General features: G+C 30.2%; 1 protein-coding gene and 1 long non-coding RNA gene across 2 annotated transcripts in view; one reads left to right on the top strand and one right to left on the bottom strand.

Moving 5' to 3' along the window:
• Positions 1–399: 399 nt before the first annotated feature.
• Positions 400–2,240, bottom strand: LOC111640877. Its single transcript, XR_002759328.1, has 3 exons — positions 1,987–2,240; positions 1,863–1,916; positions 400–1,592 (listed from the first exon to the last, which is right to left on the bottom strand). It is a non-coding gene; the product is annotated as an uncharacterized LOC111640877 (long non-coding RNA).
• A 5,042-nt stretch (positions 2,241–7,282) lies between these two features.
• Positions 7,283–20,127, top strand: part of LOC111640876 — a 50,682-nt gene continuing 37,837 nt past the window's right edge. The window contains exon 1 of the mRNA XM_023386956.1: positions 7,283–7,929. Coding sequence (XP_023242724.1) covers positions 7,861–7,929 — 69 coding nt within the window. The 5' untranslated portion in view covers positions 7,283–7,860. The remainder of the gene's footprint in view (positions 7,930–20,127) is intronic.

Below are 20,127 nucleotides of genomic sequence, written 5' to 3'. Positions count from 1 at the left end.
TATAACAACAGGAGTGGATGATTGAACACCATTGAATATAGTTATACAGTAGAGCCTCGATTATCCGACCCCCAATTAACCGACACCTCGGTTAACTGACCGTCCTAGTCGGCAAATTTCAAATGTCTGCTAGTGATGTGGTGCTACAATATTTGGCTATGTCTTGGCTACTTTAATATTATTTTTACGTGTTTTAGCTGGCAACACTCATTCGACCATGAAAGGGAACCAGTATTTAAACGAGGTTTAATTTTCTAATTTTTAACGATACAATAGCGACGATTATTATTTTAAAAAATTTTTGTTAGGCTTAACATCGATGAAAATTCAACGCGAAGTAGGTTAATAGCGATATACTAATATACTAATTACATGGGATATAATAATATACTACACTAATAATGGATTTTTTCATACTTTTCGGTTATCCGACCAACCCCAGTCCCCAATTGAGTCGGATAATCGAGGCTCTACCGTACCATTGAACAGATTGTGAAGGAATATCATTTTTTAAAAAGAATGAAAGAATTTTACAGAAGAAACTTAGTATTATATGAAACTGATTGCAAAAAACATTTTTAATTAATTCATATTTCTGCTTCAATTTCCATTTCTACCAATTGGAATTCTTGATATAATTGGACACACAATGATTTGGACTGATGTATCACACTTGTAGAAGTTGGAGAAAATCAGATGATGATGGTCTGGAATAGAGTACTTGGATGATACCTTGGAAAAGAGATTCTAAACAGTGTACATATGATCATAGTACCCTCTATGTTTGATGCTGGCATGCAGTTTTTATGCTGCAAGCAGGGCTATGGAGTCGGAGTCGGAGTCGTGGAGTTTTGGTGTTTTAGCCGGAGTTGGAGTCGGATGGTAAGGAAAAGTTGGAGTCAGAGTTGGTAGATTTTTACGCGACTCTACAACCCTGGCAGGGCTGTGGAGTCGGAGTCGGATTGGTAAGGAAGAGCCGGAGTCGGAGTCGGTAGATTTTTACGCGACTCCACAGCCCTGGCTGCAAGGCTGTAGTACTACCCCCAAAGGTCTAAAAGTAAACCTGAGGGTAAAGTAAAAGTAAATTGGGCAATAATGGGTAATGATAAATGAAAGCCTTTTTCTTTGTCAACTCTTTCCAAAATTAGATTTAATTTGCCAATCTATTTCTAAACTAATACAGAATAAGAATAAATTACCTACAGGATGAAATAAATAATCAAATAGGAATTAATATAATTTTATTGAACATAAATCAAAATTCAAAGTTGTATGCATTATTTTAATAAAATTTGACCATTAATAATTTCTCAACCCCTCAAATAAATTGTTCCATTGACTCTGTCCTGTGGGCAGCAAAAGGCCTGTTTTTAATTATGATCATTATGAATTCAGCCAAACCAACAATTGGGTATAATTGGGTGATGAGGAATAGGGCGCATTTCCTATGACAGGCAAATTCAAAACTTCTCAAGGTTGCTCACCTGGATCAAATCCAGGAGAGATCAGTCTATCAGGTCTCCAGACCATTAGGCTAATGCCTTAACTGACTATCCAGTTCTTTGGGTAATGCTAGTGACCAGGTTGGAAACCTGTAAAAATTATGACAATGATAAAATTGTAAACATATATATTTTATCTGATGTCTCATTTACTTCATATGTACAGTACAGTATATAAACACATATACACAACTACACCTCAAACAAAATTTATATTAAAATGTTAATAAAATAACATTATTTTTTGTGATTTAAATATATCATTATGTTTTATTTTCATGTATAATATCTTATTTTTTTTGTTAATTTAGTTATTATATAACTGTAATATTTGAAGGAATATATCTTTTTAAAACTTACATGCAAGAGAAAAAACTTGAAGATAGTTAATCAAAAAGTTTTTGAAAAAAACAACTGGAAACAAAAGTAAATTTGATTATTTGGATAACATTATAAAGAAAAAAATTAAATAATAAAAATTTACCTTTATTTCCAGTTGTTTTTTCAAAAATTTTTTCTTCATATCATTATCCAAATTAATTCCCACTGTCTTCCATCTGTCCGTATTCCCTTAATCTCAAGAATGGAGTTAGACAGACGAAAGATGAGACCAGATATAGAAACCTTAGGAGCAGGAGGCCTCAATTAACTGTATAAGAATTTCCAATGGAAACCAGAAGTCATATTATTTCAATTCAAATTTTTTTTCCCTGAAAGGTGTTAGATGACCAGCACAACTCTATTGTTAAAGGAAAAGTATGATGTATGGGGGCAAGCCACTACTAACTTGAGGTAGAGTATATATTTTAAATTAAATAAATTATAAATATGATTAAAAATTGCAGCCTGGCATTGTGACGATGTTTACTACTATAATATTCTTTTTTAAATAAAATTTTTATGTGAAAACAATTTGTTTCTTTTACTACTACTACTAGTAGTAGTAGTAGTAGTAGTAGTAGTAGTAGTAGTAGTATCTCTTCATATCATATAAATCAATCATACAAACATCATTGATTTCATTACATTATTGTGCAAATTAGCACAAAGCTTATTGTAGCACAGCTCAAGCACAGTGATTTTGACCATTAACTTGAAATCTTTGTTTATTGAAAGAAATTAAAGAGAATCATATTGTGCAATTTTCTAAATGATCACTTTCTAATTCTGAGAGAGAAATTTGATAATTAATCACAGCTGAAATTTTGTTTAATTAGGTAAAATACTATATGTAAAAGAATAAACAAAGAACCTATAAAACATTACAAAATTATTTATTATTATAAAATAGAAAAAATTAATTGTACAAGAGATGAGACAATACTATAAAATAAATTAAAATTTATTAATGTTGATGTCAGAATTTATAGTATAAATTTTAATTATCTTAAAACGAATTTACAAATTCTATTAAAAATATCTTATAAAAAATTTTAATGGATTTAAAGATGTATTCTTTTATCAATAAGTACTAAGATCCTGTATTATATTAGTATAATAATAATGTAAGTACTGTATATATGTGTAAATTTTTCAATACTTTTTCTGAATCTAATCACACAAGGAAAACAATTAACTGTATTAGAAGTATTTTTTGGCAAAAATGGGGACAATAAAATACTTCTAATACAGTCCTCCTAGTGTGATTAGATCCAGAGAAAGTACTGCAAAATTTACACATATATAGTTACATTATTATTATACTAAATATTTTTTGCTTCCAAAGAGGAGCCAAGGAAAGCTGAAAAGCACTAGGAACAAAGTAGGTGATTTGTTAACTGCAATATGAAATTCTCCAATAAAGAGTAAAGTTAAATTTAAAAAGTTCAAGAATAATCTTTTATATAAAACCTAACAATTATAGAGTATATAGGAAAATGTCTTTTATATACAGTATATAGTAAATTTTAACAACCAAATTAAAAATAAATGGCTTGTAATAGAAAGTAGCAATTTCAAAATATTAAGTCCCAAAAGTCAATGGTTCAAATTCATTATCAGTTATCAAATTCCCATCTAATAATTAGATAATTTAGTTTTTGTATTAGTAATAAAATGCTGATTTTCAGTTAAATATATTACAACTATTTTTTTTCATTATTTATCCACTGTAAAAAAAGAAAAAAATTTAATAAAAATTATTCAAGAAACACAAAATTCATAAAATTTGAAAACATTTTCTGCCAAGTTTTGAGTTCAAAGCAATTTTAACTAATATTACATAATAAATATAAAACATGTTTAAACACAACAGCTAATAGTAATGTTCTTAAAATATTTTACAAATGCACCACTTAATAACAGGAATACATTTTGAGAAATATGTTGTTAAGCTAATATTGTAATGTACTGTACTCAGGTAAACCTTATATGACATAGTCTACTACTCATATAGGTTATATGTAACACAATGATAAGTATTTATGTATCTAAACAAATTTAAACATGCAAAAGATAGAAGTGGGCACAAATTTTCAACTCCATTATGTAGTCTGTTGTTAAGTGGAACATCTTTAACCACTCAGAAATGACCAACGGATATATCCATCAAGAGCGACTGTGTGGCAATGGTGACCTACGGCTATACCCACAAAAGAATTTTGCAGATATCTTCAAAAACTACCGCAAAAAAAAATTCACATAAAAAAGGAATTACATAACAATAAAAAAAGACTTTTCTTTACTAGACATAACTGCTTGCAAAATCTTTTTCTGAAACGGTAATGAGAAAAAACGCATGGGAAAATACTTAAAAAATTTCCCACATTTATTCTCCACTACATAGGGATAGCACCATACCTGACTAACCCACTGCAGAAAGGTTAAGTGATACATACCTAATTTTGAAAATATTTCAAGTTCAAATTATTAAAACAAATTCATTTCAAGCAACTAACCTTTCATTCACTTCACTGAAAATATTTTCAATATTTATTTTAAGACATCTTTTTACAAAGATCTTATATTTAAAGTTATAGAGTATAAACATAACATCGATTTTAAGCATAACTTATAAAGTAAAAGATAGTTTTGAAACTGTAAATCATGCATGTGTAATACAAACAAAATTTACATTATGCATGTATTATACATGCATAATATATAATAAACAATGATGAATAATGTGATTTCTAAATTTTTGCAAAATTTTTAAAATCAAATCAGCATCTAATCTGCATCCATGCATACAAGATAACTACAAATAAATACAAGTATGGGCAGTCTGGTTAATGTAGTAGATAAGCCCCTTGAAACTATAGCAGCACATTAAGTCAATTCTCCATACAGTATCTAATAGTATTTTCTTTGAAAATATATATGAAAAAGTTTCATGTAGTACTAAAATTGTTCATAATTTATAAACTTCATTAAAATGAAAATGTGAATATGTATCTATTTAAAGTTAAAAATTCTTAACGTCTAACAGAATTTTGAGATTTTCAAAGTAATGCAAAACCCATCTTGTAAATTCCATTAACAAATTTCATCATTTCATTATATCATTTTAAGTAGGGATGAATTTTTCTATAAATAATTTTGTAAAGATTTTAAGTTTTCATTGTTTTACATATTATGACTAACTTAACAAATCTCAGCAAACATCTGTCTTCTGACACATAAATATACTTTGGATATAAATATGTGACTTCTCAAATCAGTTTTGTTGGTACAACTTTGCTTCATAATCCACAAACTAAACTAAAACTACTTCTCAGCATAAAACTTTGAAGTCTTAACTATATTTGTAATAATCTTTACTCAGACATTTAATAATCAAGAATGTCTATGATTTTCAATTTTATAAAACAATGACAAAATTAAAAAACAAATCTTTTGCTTATATAAAATTCTTTCAATAAGCTATGATTCTAAATTTCCATAAAATATTTGACAAAATCAGAACAGAAAAGATTGTGTAAGCTGTTAAGGATCTTCTAAATGACATACAAATAATTTTTTCTCTTAGACATTTTTTCTTAAATCATCACACTTTAAATGATAATTTGTTAAATGCCGTGAAAAAATTATAATATAGAAGCAAAGAAATATTTTTCTTTGCTTCTATATTATAATTTTTTTAGTTTAATTTTAATTGTTTAGAAATCTCAATTATATTATAATATAATTGAGATTTCTAAACAGAGAAATAAATACTTCCATGTCATAAAATACCATGTCAAGAATATCGGAAAGTTGCTGTTTTATTATTATTGTAAATTTAAGCAACAATGCAAAAAAGTTTTATATGTAATATAATTTTAATGTTTTTTTTTGGGGAGGTATTTTTCATTGGTACACTGAGAGAAAGTTTTTTAACCCATTGCTCATTGTACACTTTGTAAAATAAAAATAAAATTTCACTAACAAAACAACCATTAGTTACAGAGCAAAGTCTAATTTTGCCAAAGCGTTTTTTAGATTCTTCTCATCTTCAGAGGTATTTTGTATAGATCACTAAGAATGAAAAGACGGACTTTTCTGAAAATGTTTTGGCATAACAAAAGTTTTCCGAACAAGTTTGTCATCGACACAATATTTCTAGATCTTTACCAATTATTCATAGTTAACCTTAAATCAATACTACATCAACTCAAAATACAATCAAATTCCAATTATGCCCCATTTGTTCTATTTTTGTTTTACCATCCTTCACTTTCAGTATCTTAGGACATAGGCTTTGCCTCACAATTCTCCAACCATGAAATGCAGCATCTAGGAGACAATAATATTTAAATACGGTATTTATTTACAAATCTGTTCCTATTACAAATACAAAAATTAAATAAATTTTGAATATATTATAATTATTTCCATCAGTATTTAATTAATATATTAATTATCCATTACACTCAAATAGATTTAAATTGTATTTGTAGTTGGACAAACAGATAATAAAACATAACAATTACCAATGTATTTGTATATTTTCTAGAAAGTCTGTGCACTCCATCTTCAATTTTCTGTCATTTATTGTAATAATATGGGAAATATTTTGTAAATTTGATTCTAGATCCCATTATTTATCTGTTCTTCAACTACAAATTTAAAAATATTCTTGTATTAATTAATGTAGAGAACAGGTTCCACACAGATTTGTGTGGGGATGCAACCTTCAATAGTGAATATCATTCAATAACTACTTTTACAATCATAAAACAAATTGTTAATTTTTTTAATTCCGTGCATTAATATCATTGGTTATGCCTTATTATTTTAAAACTTATTTATAATTTTATAATGTATACAATCAATACAACTCGCAATATATAATGGTCCATGTAGTGTATAAATGAATGACGTAAAGCTTTCCCACGTGGTTATTAGAATTGGCTCGAGCGCAAGTAATTAACGAATAAATGCATGGTTCCGTCCTTACCGAACACATTGCAAAACCCGAAATCCTAAATAGCGAACTTACGTGAAATTCATTATATCGAATCATTTTCCGCCCATTCATTTAGTACCTACAGTACGTCCGGGAGTAGGTTCGGCCATAGAAACCGATAAATCCGCAATTTCAATAATATCGCGTAAGAGGAATCTAAACGATCGCACTCGCGACGATTCAAAGCTCCTTTTTTACAAATTATCGACTCGAGAAGCGGACGGAGTCTACGACAGGAATGAAAAGAAAGGGGAGGCGAACACGTAGGAAAAAAAAAAAGATGCAGCATACACGGCAGATCGGATGTGGCCGGAAGGGCGATAGGTGGCGCATACCGGAAGCGAAATAGCTAGGGCGGGAAGCGCGGCGTACCGACTTCCGGTGGAGCGGTTGGCGAATTTTTCGAAAAATCGGCGGAAGGAGCCGCCGCGCCGACGTAAAAAGGGGTAAACGACCTCGAGCTGGACGTAGGCGCGGAGGCGGGGCGTCTTTCCCGCCGAAAGAAAGAGGCTTTCCGAGAAGTTCATCCGGGTATCGGCCGACTTTCCGACGTAAATAGCGGGCAGAAAAGAAAAAAGAGAGAGACATTCCGCGCGGACGGAACCACTTCCGAGCCGGGGCGGAGCTAAACCGGAGGAGGAGAGGCCGGACCGGAAGCGGGAAAGGTGCCTCCCACCCGAGACGACGGAAGTCGGACGCCCGTGCAGAGGGCGCTCCACCCCGACAGAAGTGGGAGAGTCCGGCGAGATTCAGCTGACAGCGAGAGTATCGTCGGGCGAGTCGGCGTAGGGATGAGGGAAGTGTGAGAAGCGCGCGCCATCACGGTTCTTTGTCTCGGCCATGACACCGAAGGGCCCGTCTCCGGTTTCGGGGCCGGCGTGGGCCGCGGCCCGCTAGCCGACGGAGCGGTGGAGAGGCGGCCGAGAGGACGAGACGGCGGAGCAGCGCCCGCACCCGGACCGCCGCTCTGAGATGCTCAGATACCTGACCCATAAACTCCGCACTCAGTCGCTCAACGAAGGCGATCCGCCGCATTCCAAGGTGAGTACAGACTTACGTAACCGTCATCGACCGCGCCGGATCCGTCTTCCCCCGTTCCGCGCTTTTCTTTTCTTTCCCCCTTCGATCTCCGTCTCCCGGTGACGTTCGGGATCCATCTTGACTCGTCTCCCACCCGCTACGCCTCCGCACCGGAAACGGCCCCTCGACCCTTCCGCAATCGAACCCGGTATCCCCGCTCCGAGTCTCGTATTCGTCGCGCCATTTATTGCCAAAAAAAGGGGGGTCTCACCGTGGTGGTGCGTGTTCCGAGGCCGCCCGGTTTTTTCGTACGCGAATGTTCGCGGGAAAAATTGTGGTAACCAAAATGTCTAGGAAGTCGCGATTACGTACGTAAATTTCGTTGTTTTTATTCTCACGCGGGGTGAAGAGGTGTCCGAACGAGGTGTGTTTAGTCGAAAAGGAAACGATGGACCGAATGTATTGACCGGACAAATTTCCAAGATTTTCCGAGATCCTTCGCCGATTCGAGACGGGTTTTACGCGATTCACCCTTGGGTATGAATGCATTTACGGGTGCAGAATCTTTCCGATTCTCTTCCTAATTTGTATTTGCGCTCGTTTATCCTCTATCGGTTATTTATAATAGAAATTTTGAACCCGTTGTTTATAAACAAACTGTTGACTCCGCTTCGCTTTTGCAGTGTTCATTAATTTACTGTTGAAGCTCGTTCTTGTGATGGTTATCTGTACTGTACTTAAAATATGATGGTCCTCCCGTTGCATTATTCTGGTTATTTTGTTTGGAAACATTTGTGCCCGAGTCTCCCGGATTACAGTATTTAAATAGCTACTTGTTATATTGTAATTATAAATTGCACAATTATAGATTATTATTATTATTATTTTCCTAAAGAATATAATCTCACTTTTTTTCTTTGATATTTGCAAATTGATGTAGTGTTATAAATGTAGAAAAGCACTTTTATAATATAAATATTGAATGTAGTTTTATAACAATTATTAGTTCTTGTTTCTTTTTTATATTTGTTATAAAGTGGTATTTCGTTTGAATTTTTTTTTTTTTTTGGAATTTCAATTTGCTTAGGGAGATTGACTGTATCTTAAGTTTTAAATTCCCGGCACTGTTGCTTGTTTGTATTAATTAACTTTTAGACATTCATATTTTTCTTTTTAAGATTTTAAAGAATTCAAAATTTTGATACATAAATGTTCGTCATTCAGAATTTGATTTATTTGTGGCTTTGATATAATTTTGATCATTATTGATATTTAAGTTAAGAGTAAAAATTGTCCAAATGATTGCCTTTACTCTTTGTATTAGGAAATAACCCAATAACTTACGAATTTGTGTGTAAAAACATGGTTCCTGTATTTGTTGGAAACATTTTTGGAACTGAAATTGGTTTCCTCTTGTTGTAAGATATTGCCTTATATTTATTATTGTTTCAGCAAACATTTACATGCAAGCCAAAGATGAATTGCATTTGGTTCAAAAATAGTTTTTAAACAGATACAGAAACAGTTTTTTATTTGATAATTTTACCATCAAATAGAAATAGTTCTAAATATAGAACTTAAAATCCAAACTCTCACTTTCATTACTAGAATATTTTTACAGATTACTAGATAATTGAAAATTAGAAATCTTTCAATACATTTTTTTTGATTAGGAAATATGAAAAATCAAAACTTTATTAGTCTAATTTTAATTTAGATTTTAAATAATTTCAATATTTATCTGAGAGTTACAGAATGTAGCTACAGTTGAAAGTCTGTTTATATTAAATATTGATTAATATCAGAATCACTTTGCATGTGCTATTTGACAACTTGGGCATAAAATTATGCAGGAGCATCTTTGTCTTCTAGATGGTTCTTAGTGAATATGTGATATGTATTTTATTTTTTTTGAAAACATTGCTTGTTTTAGATTAAAAATTGAATCATTCTACTGTTTATTCATATCCAAACTCTGCACTGAATATAAAGCAAAACCATTCTTGTCTTTGTCATTCAATTTGTAGATTGTTATAGTATGTACCATTATATCTTTCATGCTTAATGATTATGTGAAATCTTTATTTCACATAATTGTAAATCCTTGTCTTATACCTAATCTTGTAAATTCTTGTAAAGTTTGGTCTTAGATGGATTGAGATGATCTAGAAATTTACACTGGAATGAGTATGTGAACTTATTCATTTTATTCTTAAATGAAATAATACATGATAACACAAATTAAGTTACAAAAATAAAAACTTTTTAAATCTGTTTTCTCCAAACATAAATAAATGAAATATGATGCTGATATCGTTTACATAGTAATTGTAACTGGATACTTATTAACCATTTTCTTTTTCTCTCTTTGATGAAAATTGGAAATTTTATTTAAACTAAGAATGATATAGATTAAAATCATAATTTAGTTGTTTAAAGCACAAAGTAACTTATATATTTCTTAATGCTTTCAATTGTTCTGCAGGAAAAATAACCAGCAATACATTTCACCTGAAAATATTATGAAATTAATAATCTTGAAAAAAAAATAAAATATTTTGCTTAATAATTGTTAGCTAAATAAGAACCTAGACCTCTGAATTACAAAATATATAACATTAATTGTAACAAATGGCTTCAATTAAAACATTAATAGACAATTATATTCACATTAAAAATTGTTGGCATATATTTTTAAATCCAGTTATAAAGTAATTAAATGATTATAGTTTGTGTTAGATATTACTTATTCTCCTTTTAAAATATAATTAGATCTCTGATAAATCAAATTTTTGAATAATTGATGAGTGATTTGGATAGCATCTGATTATTGTATTGGGCTTCAAAATTAAAAGGAAGCATTAATTGTTCTTATCGTGAAGATTATTTAACTGAAGCTTATGTATATATATCTAGGGGAGGATATATAAAATAATTTTTACGCATTGAGTGAATACTCATATTGACTTCATATTATAAATAAATGCTTATATATAAATATAGTATATAGATCTACTTATTTTCAATTAACTCAGTTAATTTACAGTGTTGTTTATTTATTTTTATTATAAATTACTTTTATTAATAAATCATTAAATTATAATTGGTGATGTTTTAAATTTGTGGCTTTCTTTGAGTAAGAAAGTTGATGAGTAAAATAGTTATTTTGAACTTAATTTTGAAATTAAGCATAACTAATAATTAAACTTGATTTAAAGGACTTTGGATTTAATGGACAAAAAATTTGTCTTAAAAGTTTAGAATTGTTTTTGTGACTAAGAGCTCACTAAAGTTGGGTCAATGAGTATAAACTACTAAATATATGTAACAATTTATTCATTCTTATACATTATAACAGCATTTTAATTCATTCTGTACATTGTTTTTTTAATTAATGTTTCTAAGATATGTTTGATTTAATGTACTTTTTGCAATAGCAGACAGTCGTCCCTTTCCCAATTAGTCCATCAAATTGAGGGTCTACTGTACTGTAGTAAAGTTTTTCTCCTTACATAGACATGTTCTTCAAAATGAGGCTTTTTGTATATACAAACATAAGTAGTTTTTACTTAACCTAAAAATTTTCAAAATATTTTCTATTTTAAAGAGTTGATTTTTTTTATAATTACAGTTTTCGTAGCAAGTAGATTGGCTGTTTGAGCTTTTATTTTCCTATGACATTAAATATGATTCTGATTTGAGTTCATTTGCAAGTGGTATAAAATTAAACATGAAACAATATTTTTTAAATATCTGGACTTTCACTTTAGAGTTAATTGCCAAAAACATGTTTGAAATTCACAAGGTTAAAATTTCTCCAGTTAACTTAATTAGCTTAAATTATAATCATAAGGCATAACTAGCAGCATTCTGTCTTATTAGGGAAGAGTTGTTGGATTTGAATTACATTCGAGGCAAATGTTTCTACATGTATAGAAAAGTTTTTAATTAAATTAATTCTTAAACATACTGAAGTACTACTAAAATAAAGGAGTCCAGTTTTTTATAATGCATAAAAATGTTTTTTGAGACTTTTAAGAATTTTGCCATCAATGTCCAACCAAATCATTTACAGAATAAAAGATGCACTCAGTAGCATTCAATCTGTTAATTCCAAATTCCATCTTTCAAATTTAAGTGAACATTCTAAAATGTTTTGTCATTCACAGAAATGGTATAAAAATAATAACCATAGTTTTATTTTTATTTTAGTAGTAATAAATAAAAATAGCTGATGGTAAGTTTAAGGATTAATTCTTGTCTCTTGTTTTTGATAGTATTACAGATTCTTGGACCTTTCTCCCTTAATATTGTCATAACTTCTTTATCATGTAAAAGCCAGACCCCAGGGGTTCAGGTCGTTCCCTTAGATTACACATTCCAAATGGGATTGGTGGTATAGCTATTATAAACTCTTCCACTGTTCTTGCTTGTATGCTGTCCATTTTCAGAATGCACAACCTTGGTTCTTGTCATTCAATGTAACCTGCTTATTGGATATAAGGTATTCTATGTTGAAATTACTTTGCCTTTTCTTATATCTTCTCTTCAGAGAATGACAGATACTCCCTTATGTAGTCAAATGGGAGACTGTTTTGTTACAATCACTGGAAATGGATTTGTATTTACATCACTTGTCAGTGAGCTGTGGAATTGGACAAGGAGTATACTGTTAAGTTATTTAGAAAGGTCAAACCAATTGATATACAAATAATTTTCCTTGTAATATTTTTGTTTTGATTAACAACTAAACAACTGGCATCCAAATTATTTGAATTTACAAAGACTTTTAAATCCACATGGCCAATTCAACCTGTTATTGAGAAATGCTTCTCACCTATAATAAAAATGATTCATTCATGAAAGAATGATTAGTTGCCCTACTTAACTCATTTATGTAGGAACCCATATATAGTTAACAACTCTTAGATAGTGGAGAAACTGAAAAATTGACCTCTTGATCTGTAAGATGTTCACCACGATGGATTATAAGAACTTATTTCTGTCCTTAAAATTACAGGCAATTTATGTATTAACTGCTATATGAAGGAAGAACCAGAGAAACAAGAGTATATAGATTTGTTCATATAGTTATCTATTCATCTTTTTTCACATTCAGTGGGAAGTTTTGTTTACAACCAGGATGGATGCTCATTTGATCCTTGGTTCCTGGGGACTTTGCAGAACTTTGCTTTACTTTTATGGAAACGAGTGTTGTACAAGCATTCAGAGGACCCATTACAGTGATTTATAGATATGTAGATGACATGTTAGTAGTATGAAAGGATCCTAATGTATACTCGAGAAATTATTGATAGACTTAACCAAAATGAGGTAGGAATAATGCTTGAATTGAACAGGCACATGTCTATTAATATAACACATACCTGTTCACAGCTTTTTTAACATAATGGTATTATTTTTTGATTCACTAACACAAGGTGTGTTTCTATTTCAACACTTGGCGGTATTTCATCTTTATTTAGTTGTATAATGGTATTATATGACAAAATCAATGTAGCCATGTATAGAAAACCATATTCAGTTTGACCGTATTCATTGGTTTTCTCAAGATCAGTTTAAATACAAAATAGCAGCTTTTCATTCATTGATAAGGAGAGAGCATATAGATATTCTTCCACAAAAGAAGAACTGGAATACATTAGAAAGGTGTCACAAATATACTAGTAGTCTATCTTCAAACTTTTCTGAAACATCAATAATTCAATAGAGAGAACACTTGACAACCTCCAAACACCTGAATTAACCTAAGATGTTCTAATTATGATAAAGCACCAAGGATCACACTGATTGATACTATAAAAATCATGCACAAATACTTTAAAGAAAGATATTTAGATTGTTAGGTTAAGGCCACCAACTGTATAATTCTTCATCAAAAAATGAAATGAAAAATAATTTATAAAATTCCAGTGACTAGAACGGAAGACTAGACTAGAATAGTGACTAGACTAGAAGTCTCCCATTTGCTACATAAGGAATATCTGTCACTCTTAGAAGACCAGAATGGTGGACAGACAAGACATAGGTGCAAAGTAACAACAACATTGGCAGAATATTTCATATTTTATAAGCAGGTTACATTGAATGGCAAGAAGCCAAGGTTGTACTTCTAGAAACAGATGGTATACAAGCAAGAACAAGTATGGAAGAGTTGGTAATAGCTATTATTACCAATCCCATTTTGAATGTGCAATCTCAAGGAGTCAAGGGTGCCACTTGGGTCTGACTCTTACATTGGATGATAAAAGCTGTAATAACTATAGATTCTTGGACCTTTTCCTCTTAACACCTGATCAAAAGCAAGATACAAGAATCCTTGAATTTGTTACTTTCATGTTGTTTCTGTGCACAACATAACAAAAACATTCTAAAACATTATCTGAAGTTTTAGAATGTTCACTTGAATTTGAAAGGTGGAATTTGGAACTAACAGATTGAAACATTGCTGAGAACACATCTTTAGTTCTTTAAAGTGATTTATTTGATTAGATTCTTATGATATGCTTAAGTCTCAAAATGTTTTTATCCATGATAAAAACTAGACTTTTTTATTTGAGTAATACTTGAGATATGTTTATGTAAAAGAATAGTGCATGAAATGACTAATAATAAATTAAATTTTCTAGTCTAATTTAAATGATCTAATCATTAATTTACTTAATAAGCCTAAATTTAGCATGATAAATTTTGGTAGTTTTTGACATTTTTAAAATAGAATTTGTTTATATCATTTAATTTTGAATTTATCTTTTAACTAATATGTCAAATTATAGAATAACATTAATAATAAAACTTCAAATCCAATCAGTATAATTGCTTGTGCTGTTAATAGTAATGGGAATAACAAGTCATGTAATTAATTTTTTTATGTAACCATTAAGCAACTTTTCTATCTCATTTCATATTTTATCTTAAAAAAATTGTGGAGAGTTCATGCAATTATATTGTTAGGAAGCTTTTGTTATGTAATATCCAGGTAATTTCTTAAAATAGCTTTAGTGTTGATTTGTCATGCTCTGTCATTTTGTTTCATTCACATTATTGCTATTATCATTATATATATATTATTTTGAAGTTTTGGTAATTGTATATGTATATAAATTATAGATTGTGTGTGTGTGTGATTATAAATCAAAATTAATTTATATAATTTTGATTTATAATTATAAATTTTATATTGTAATTGTAAAATTGCTCATTGAGCATTACTATATATATGTAGTAATTAAATTTTTATTCTTTATACATCAGATGAAATAATTTTACTATAATTCTAACAGTGTAAATCATTTAACACTGAAGTGTTTTCATATGATTTAATTGAAATAATGTTGATTCTGCTTTCATTGTTTGTATCAATATAGTTAAATAGCAATTAAATACTACACTAATTTAGTTATTTTCCATTTAGATTTATAATCTTACTTTGTTTCAGTTAAATTAGTTTAGAAATTTTTAAATAAATTGACAATATTTTATTAAGAAAAATTGATAAATCTAGCTGTTCATCCATGTCAAATTGACGTAAACAAGTTTTTAAAATTTACATTTAGAGAATAGCATTAATGTTTTACATGTGACAAGAAGAGAGAGTCCAATATAAAATGACAGTGTAGCACATACATGTTTAAAATATTCATAAAATTGGCAAATTTATTAATAAAACATTTCCAGATTAATAATACAGGAAAAACTTTCAATGAATATTTAAAAAAAAATTAGTGGTTTTGTTTTGTATTGAATTTGCAAACTTGTAAAACAGTAATTTCCATTAAATTTATTTTACAAATTTTTTTATTACTTGATGTAAAAATTTAAATATTTGCTTACATTTTGAAATAATGAATGATCATAGTTTTAAAATTTGACATTGAGAAAACTCACAAAACTACTTGAAAACATTGTAAAGTAGAAATTGCTCTTAATAAAGTATGAAAATGTCATTAAATTTAGCAAAGATTGTTTTGTAAATTTTAACATTAATATGATGTAAAAGTGATATTGATATATCATTTTGGAGATATCATTCTTTGCTTCTGTGACATCAGAATTTTCAAACTAGTTCCTGACAATAAACATTGACTTGAAAGTGCCAGACTTTTATTTTTTTGTCTTTGATAACTTAATTTTTGTGTTAAGTTAATGTTTTTTCATATTTCATTAAAATGAAAAGATCAAAACTGGATATAACTACAAAAATTAATACCAAAAACCATAAATCTGATTAAAAAAAAAAAATGGAATGTTTGTTAACAGAATGAACATTTTTGACCATGTATAATGGCCATCTTTCTTTAATTATAATGGCCATTATAATTAAAGAAAATTTCTTATTCTATTATAATTAATAGAAATTTTTTTTATAGAATTTGAATATTTCATTATATGGATCCCAAATTCTATATCATTAAAAAGTAATTTTTCATTTTTTTTATTTTTTCATTGCTTCCAGTCAGTGGTATATCTGGCTCCCATCTTAAAAGGCCATTTGGAAAGGGGCTGTACATAAATTTTTGTAGATAATCACAAAACTTTTATACCCATACTGTACATAGATATAAAATAACATTTTAGAAATAAAATATGACAAAATATATTTTAAATTTGTGTTTAGAGAACTTATGCCCCCTCTGTCTTCTGAATTTGACAATGCTTCCTGTTACTATGATCTGACCATTTATGGTATACTTCAAGCAAGATTACTAAATTAAAAGTTTATTTTTGAAAAATAACATTTAATAGTAGTTTGAACATACAATACTAGAAATTAAATACTATATTATTCATGAATATAAATAAAAATTGTGTGATTATGCGTATAGAATAATATTTAAAAATTTACATAGTCAACTTAATAAATCAAATTGGTTACATTTTATGAACTTAGCAGAACCATGTTTGTTTACCGAGAACTGTTTTATCAGATTTTATTCCAGACAATGATTCCTGATGATTTGAATTAGCTTGGGATTACCTGAATTTTTCATGTTTGTTGTTTTTGCTTCATTAAAGCATTTAAAGCATAGCATAAAATATATTATTTGATGTTGAGTTGTAAATGTTCTCAAAATGAAACTGGTTGAATTGATAAACATATAATGTAAGTAAATTAAATAACTTTAAAAAAAAAATAATGAAAAGAAATGGCACATACACCATTAAATGAGAACTCATAGCTAGTTTTGGAGGGAAACCTCCAAAACTAGCTTAATATTGTCTAATCATCAGTTCCATTTTATACAGAAGAATGAAGGAAGAAAATTTTACAATAAAATATATTTAAAAAAAGAGCCTTATTACGACAACTTTAAATGCTAATGAATACCATTCAAATTTTAAGCTGTTGTAATTGTACATAAATCTTCTTTTGTACTGATTGTTATCTAAAATAATTTGGAGTATGAAATGAGCAATATTAATATCACATTCAAATCATTGATGAATGTAAAAATGCAGCTATTATCTGATGGATTTGAACTGCTAATCTTTGAATATTGTCTAATACAGTGGAACCTCACTTAACGAGCATAATTCATTCCAGAATCTTTACTTGTAATGCGAAACATTCGTTAAATTAAACAATTTTCCCATATAAATTAATGTAAAATACAATAATGCGTTCCATGCTGAAAAAAATACTCAAATATTCTATGTTCAAAGAAAATTGTACAATATACATTGTTAAGGAGTGTGAATCATCATCATCTTTTCTTCTAGCATGGAATGAACTAATCTGGAATACAAATTTGATTTGCAGAAAACAAAAAAAATCACAGATAATTTATTTGATAAACACACCAAACGAAATGTGAAATTCTTAAGCTAGTAAAGGCTATACTGTAATTAGTGTTACCACTCGGACAGTCCGGAAATCGACTCACTGTCCAAACTATTAATTTTGTCCAGGAATATTGTGATATCCAATAAAGCTGTAGTTGTTTTTTTTAGTTTCCACATCCTTGCATATGATGGAAATGCATTCCCATCTGATGTGTGTGGTTTCAACAGGTTGGGGTGACAGTCCACACAGCTAAGGCATCAATTGATGTTATTTGTCGTCTCTTCCCTGGTCACCTCATTTCCAGGTTCAGTGACATTCATTGGCCTCCTTGTTCACCCAACCTATCCATGTGCAATTATTTCTTGTGGTGACACCTCAAGGCACGTGTATACGAGCATAAGCTCGTTCTTTGCAAGAACTGAAGGAAGCTATTCACGTGGAAGTCGCCAAAATTGCCTCCAGAAATGCCATCACTGATAATGTACACCACATGGAAGATGTTGTTTTCCACACTTGATTCTGTAAAATGCTATTTCAATACAAACTCACATCTTCCAACAAATATCTTTTTGTAGTAACAATTACAGATGTGATTTTTTTAAAAAACGTCTGTCCTTTCTGCCCCACCCTCTATTGTTCAAACATCAGATTATACTGGTTTAACATTTTGACTAACAAATAATAAAAGATAGCAAGTAATTTGGTAAAAAGATGGGCAGTTATTTTGCTTAACTTTCTATCTTTTATAAATTGGAAATTATAAATGAACATTTATTCTAAAATAATTTTCTTGAAGAAAAATGGGACTCAAACCTATAATTTCTGCTTACTATGCATGTATGTTACCATTTATCAGTTTCATGCATTGTATTTGCTTCCAGGTCTACTGGAAGCAAATAAGATGCATGAATGACTGAAAACAGCATTATACCCATGCTCCTCTATGGTTTAACAAAATATAGCCTGAGATAATTTGGCACTATTTGATTAGCAACATCATACTTGCCAACCTTAGAGTATAGATGAGGCTGACTTGATAGCTAGGAAAAACTAATTTTGGAATGCAAAGGTGAGAAATTTGCAGATTGTTAACAAAATTTGTGGCACTTTTAACTTTTCAATCTTCATTCTTTTTATCACAATAATAGGTTTACAATGTTAGCTTTTTCTACTAGACAAATTGCTAGTAGTAAAATAAGTAGATAGAGTAATAGTATGTTGTATCATGCACTAGCAGACACTGCCATGCCTTGTTGTGGCTCAAAATGTGTATTATAAATGTATAACACTTTCCCCAAGGGGGGGTGAATTTTTCGAAAAATCCCTTCTTAGTGTACATTCTCTTGACGTACCCTATTAAAATGCAACCAAAAACGCAAAAAACCGCATCTAAAATAGTATAATAGAAGCCAAGTTCTTCACGGTAAGCCTTAATCCTAACCATCTCCCCCCAGTGGGAGGAATTTCGACACGTATATTATACTAGCTGTTACTCGCGGCTTTGCCCGGCGGATTTTGCAAGCAAACCCCATTTATATTCAGTATTTCAACAACCATAGTAATTGTTATATAACACCTACCGCTGAGAATGATGAGAATTGCCGAGAATCAAACTGTTTTCAATTTGATCAATTTTCTGGAACGTTTACAATCGTTATATAATCGAATCAATATGCAATAACAAATTCAAATTTAAAATGGTTCGAACATTTTTAAAATCAAAATAGATAAAAATATTTATAACAATGTCTGAAATGTTATTAATTTAATACACCTAAGTACTCGATGAAGACTAAATCCTCTCCCTCTCCCGCCTGCAGGGGAATTTCGAAAAATCCCTTCTTAGTGTGCATTTCCATGGTGTACCCTAGTAAAATGCAGTAAGAAACAAAAAATTGCATCTAAAATATTACAGTAGAAGACGTTCTTCCAGTTAAGCCTTAATCCTCCCGCCTCTCCCCCCTGCGGGGGAATTTTGACAAATCCCTTCTTAGTGTGCATTCCCATGGCTTACCCTAACTGTCTATCAAATTTCACCTCTTAGGTTAACTGTCTGCTCTGGGCAATGATGAATCAGTGAGTGAGCCAGTCAGTCAGGACAAGCAATTTTATATATTTAGATAAAAACGTGTGTATTCAAATACAACATTGTGTCAAAATTTCAAAAAAATCGGTAGGAACAAACGAACATTACATTTTTATTTATATAGATAGATAGAAGATGGTCTGCTTTAGTTCATTCTCACAGAAAAGCAAACTTAGGTCATCATACTTGTAGCCAGAGTTGTAACTAGCCATTCCTGTGCCATGTGCAAGAATTTGCATTTAGGCCCCTTAATTTATTTGGTTTTGGGAAAATAATAAAACAAATACATTACAATAGATTTTTAATAAGATTTATTTTAATTGAATTT

The sequence above is a fragment of the Centruroides sculpturatus genome, unplaced genomic scaffold (assembly GCF_000671375.1).
Source record: "Centruroides sculpturatus isolate CEXI.00-Female unplaced genomic scaffold, Cexi_2.0 scaffold1508, whole genome shotgun sequence".
In the NCBI taxonomy this organism is placed as follows: Eukaryota; Metazoa; Arthropoda; class Arachnida; order Scorpiones; family Buthidae; genus Centruroides; species Centruroides sculpturatus.
The sequence above is the reverse complement of the archived record's forward strand: the minus strand, read 5'-3'. Positions and strand labels throughout refer to the sequence as shown.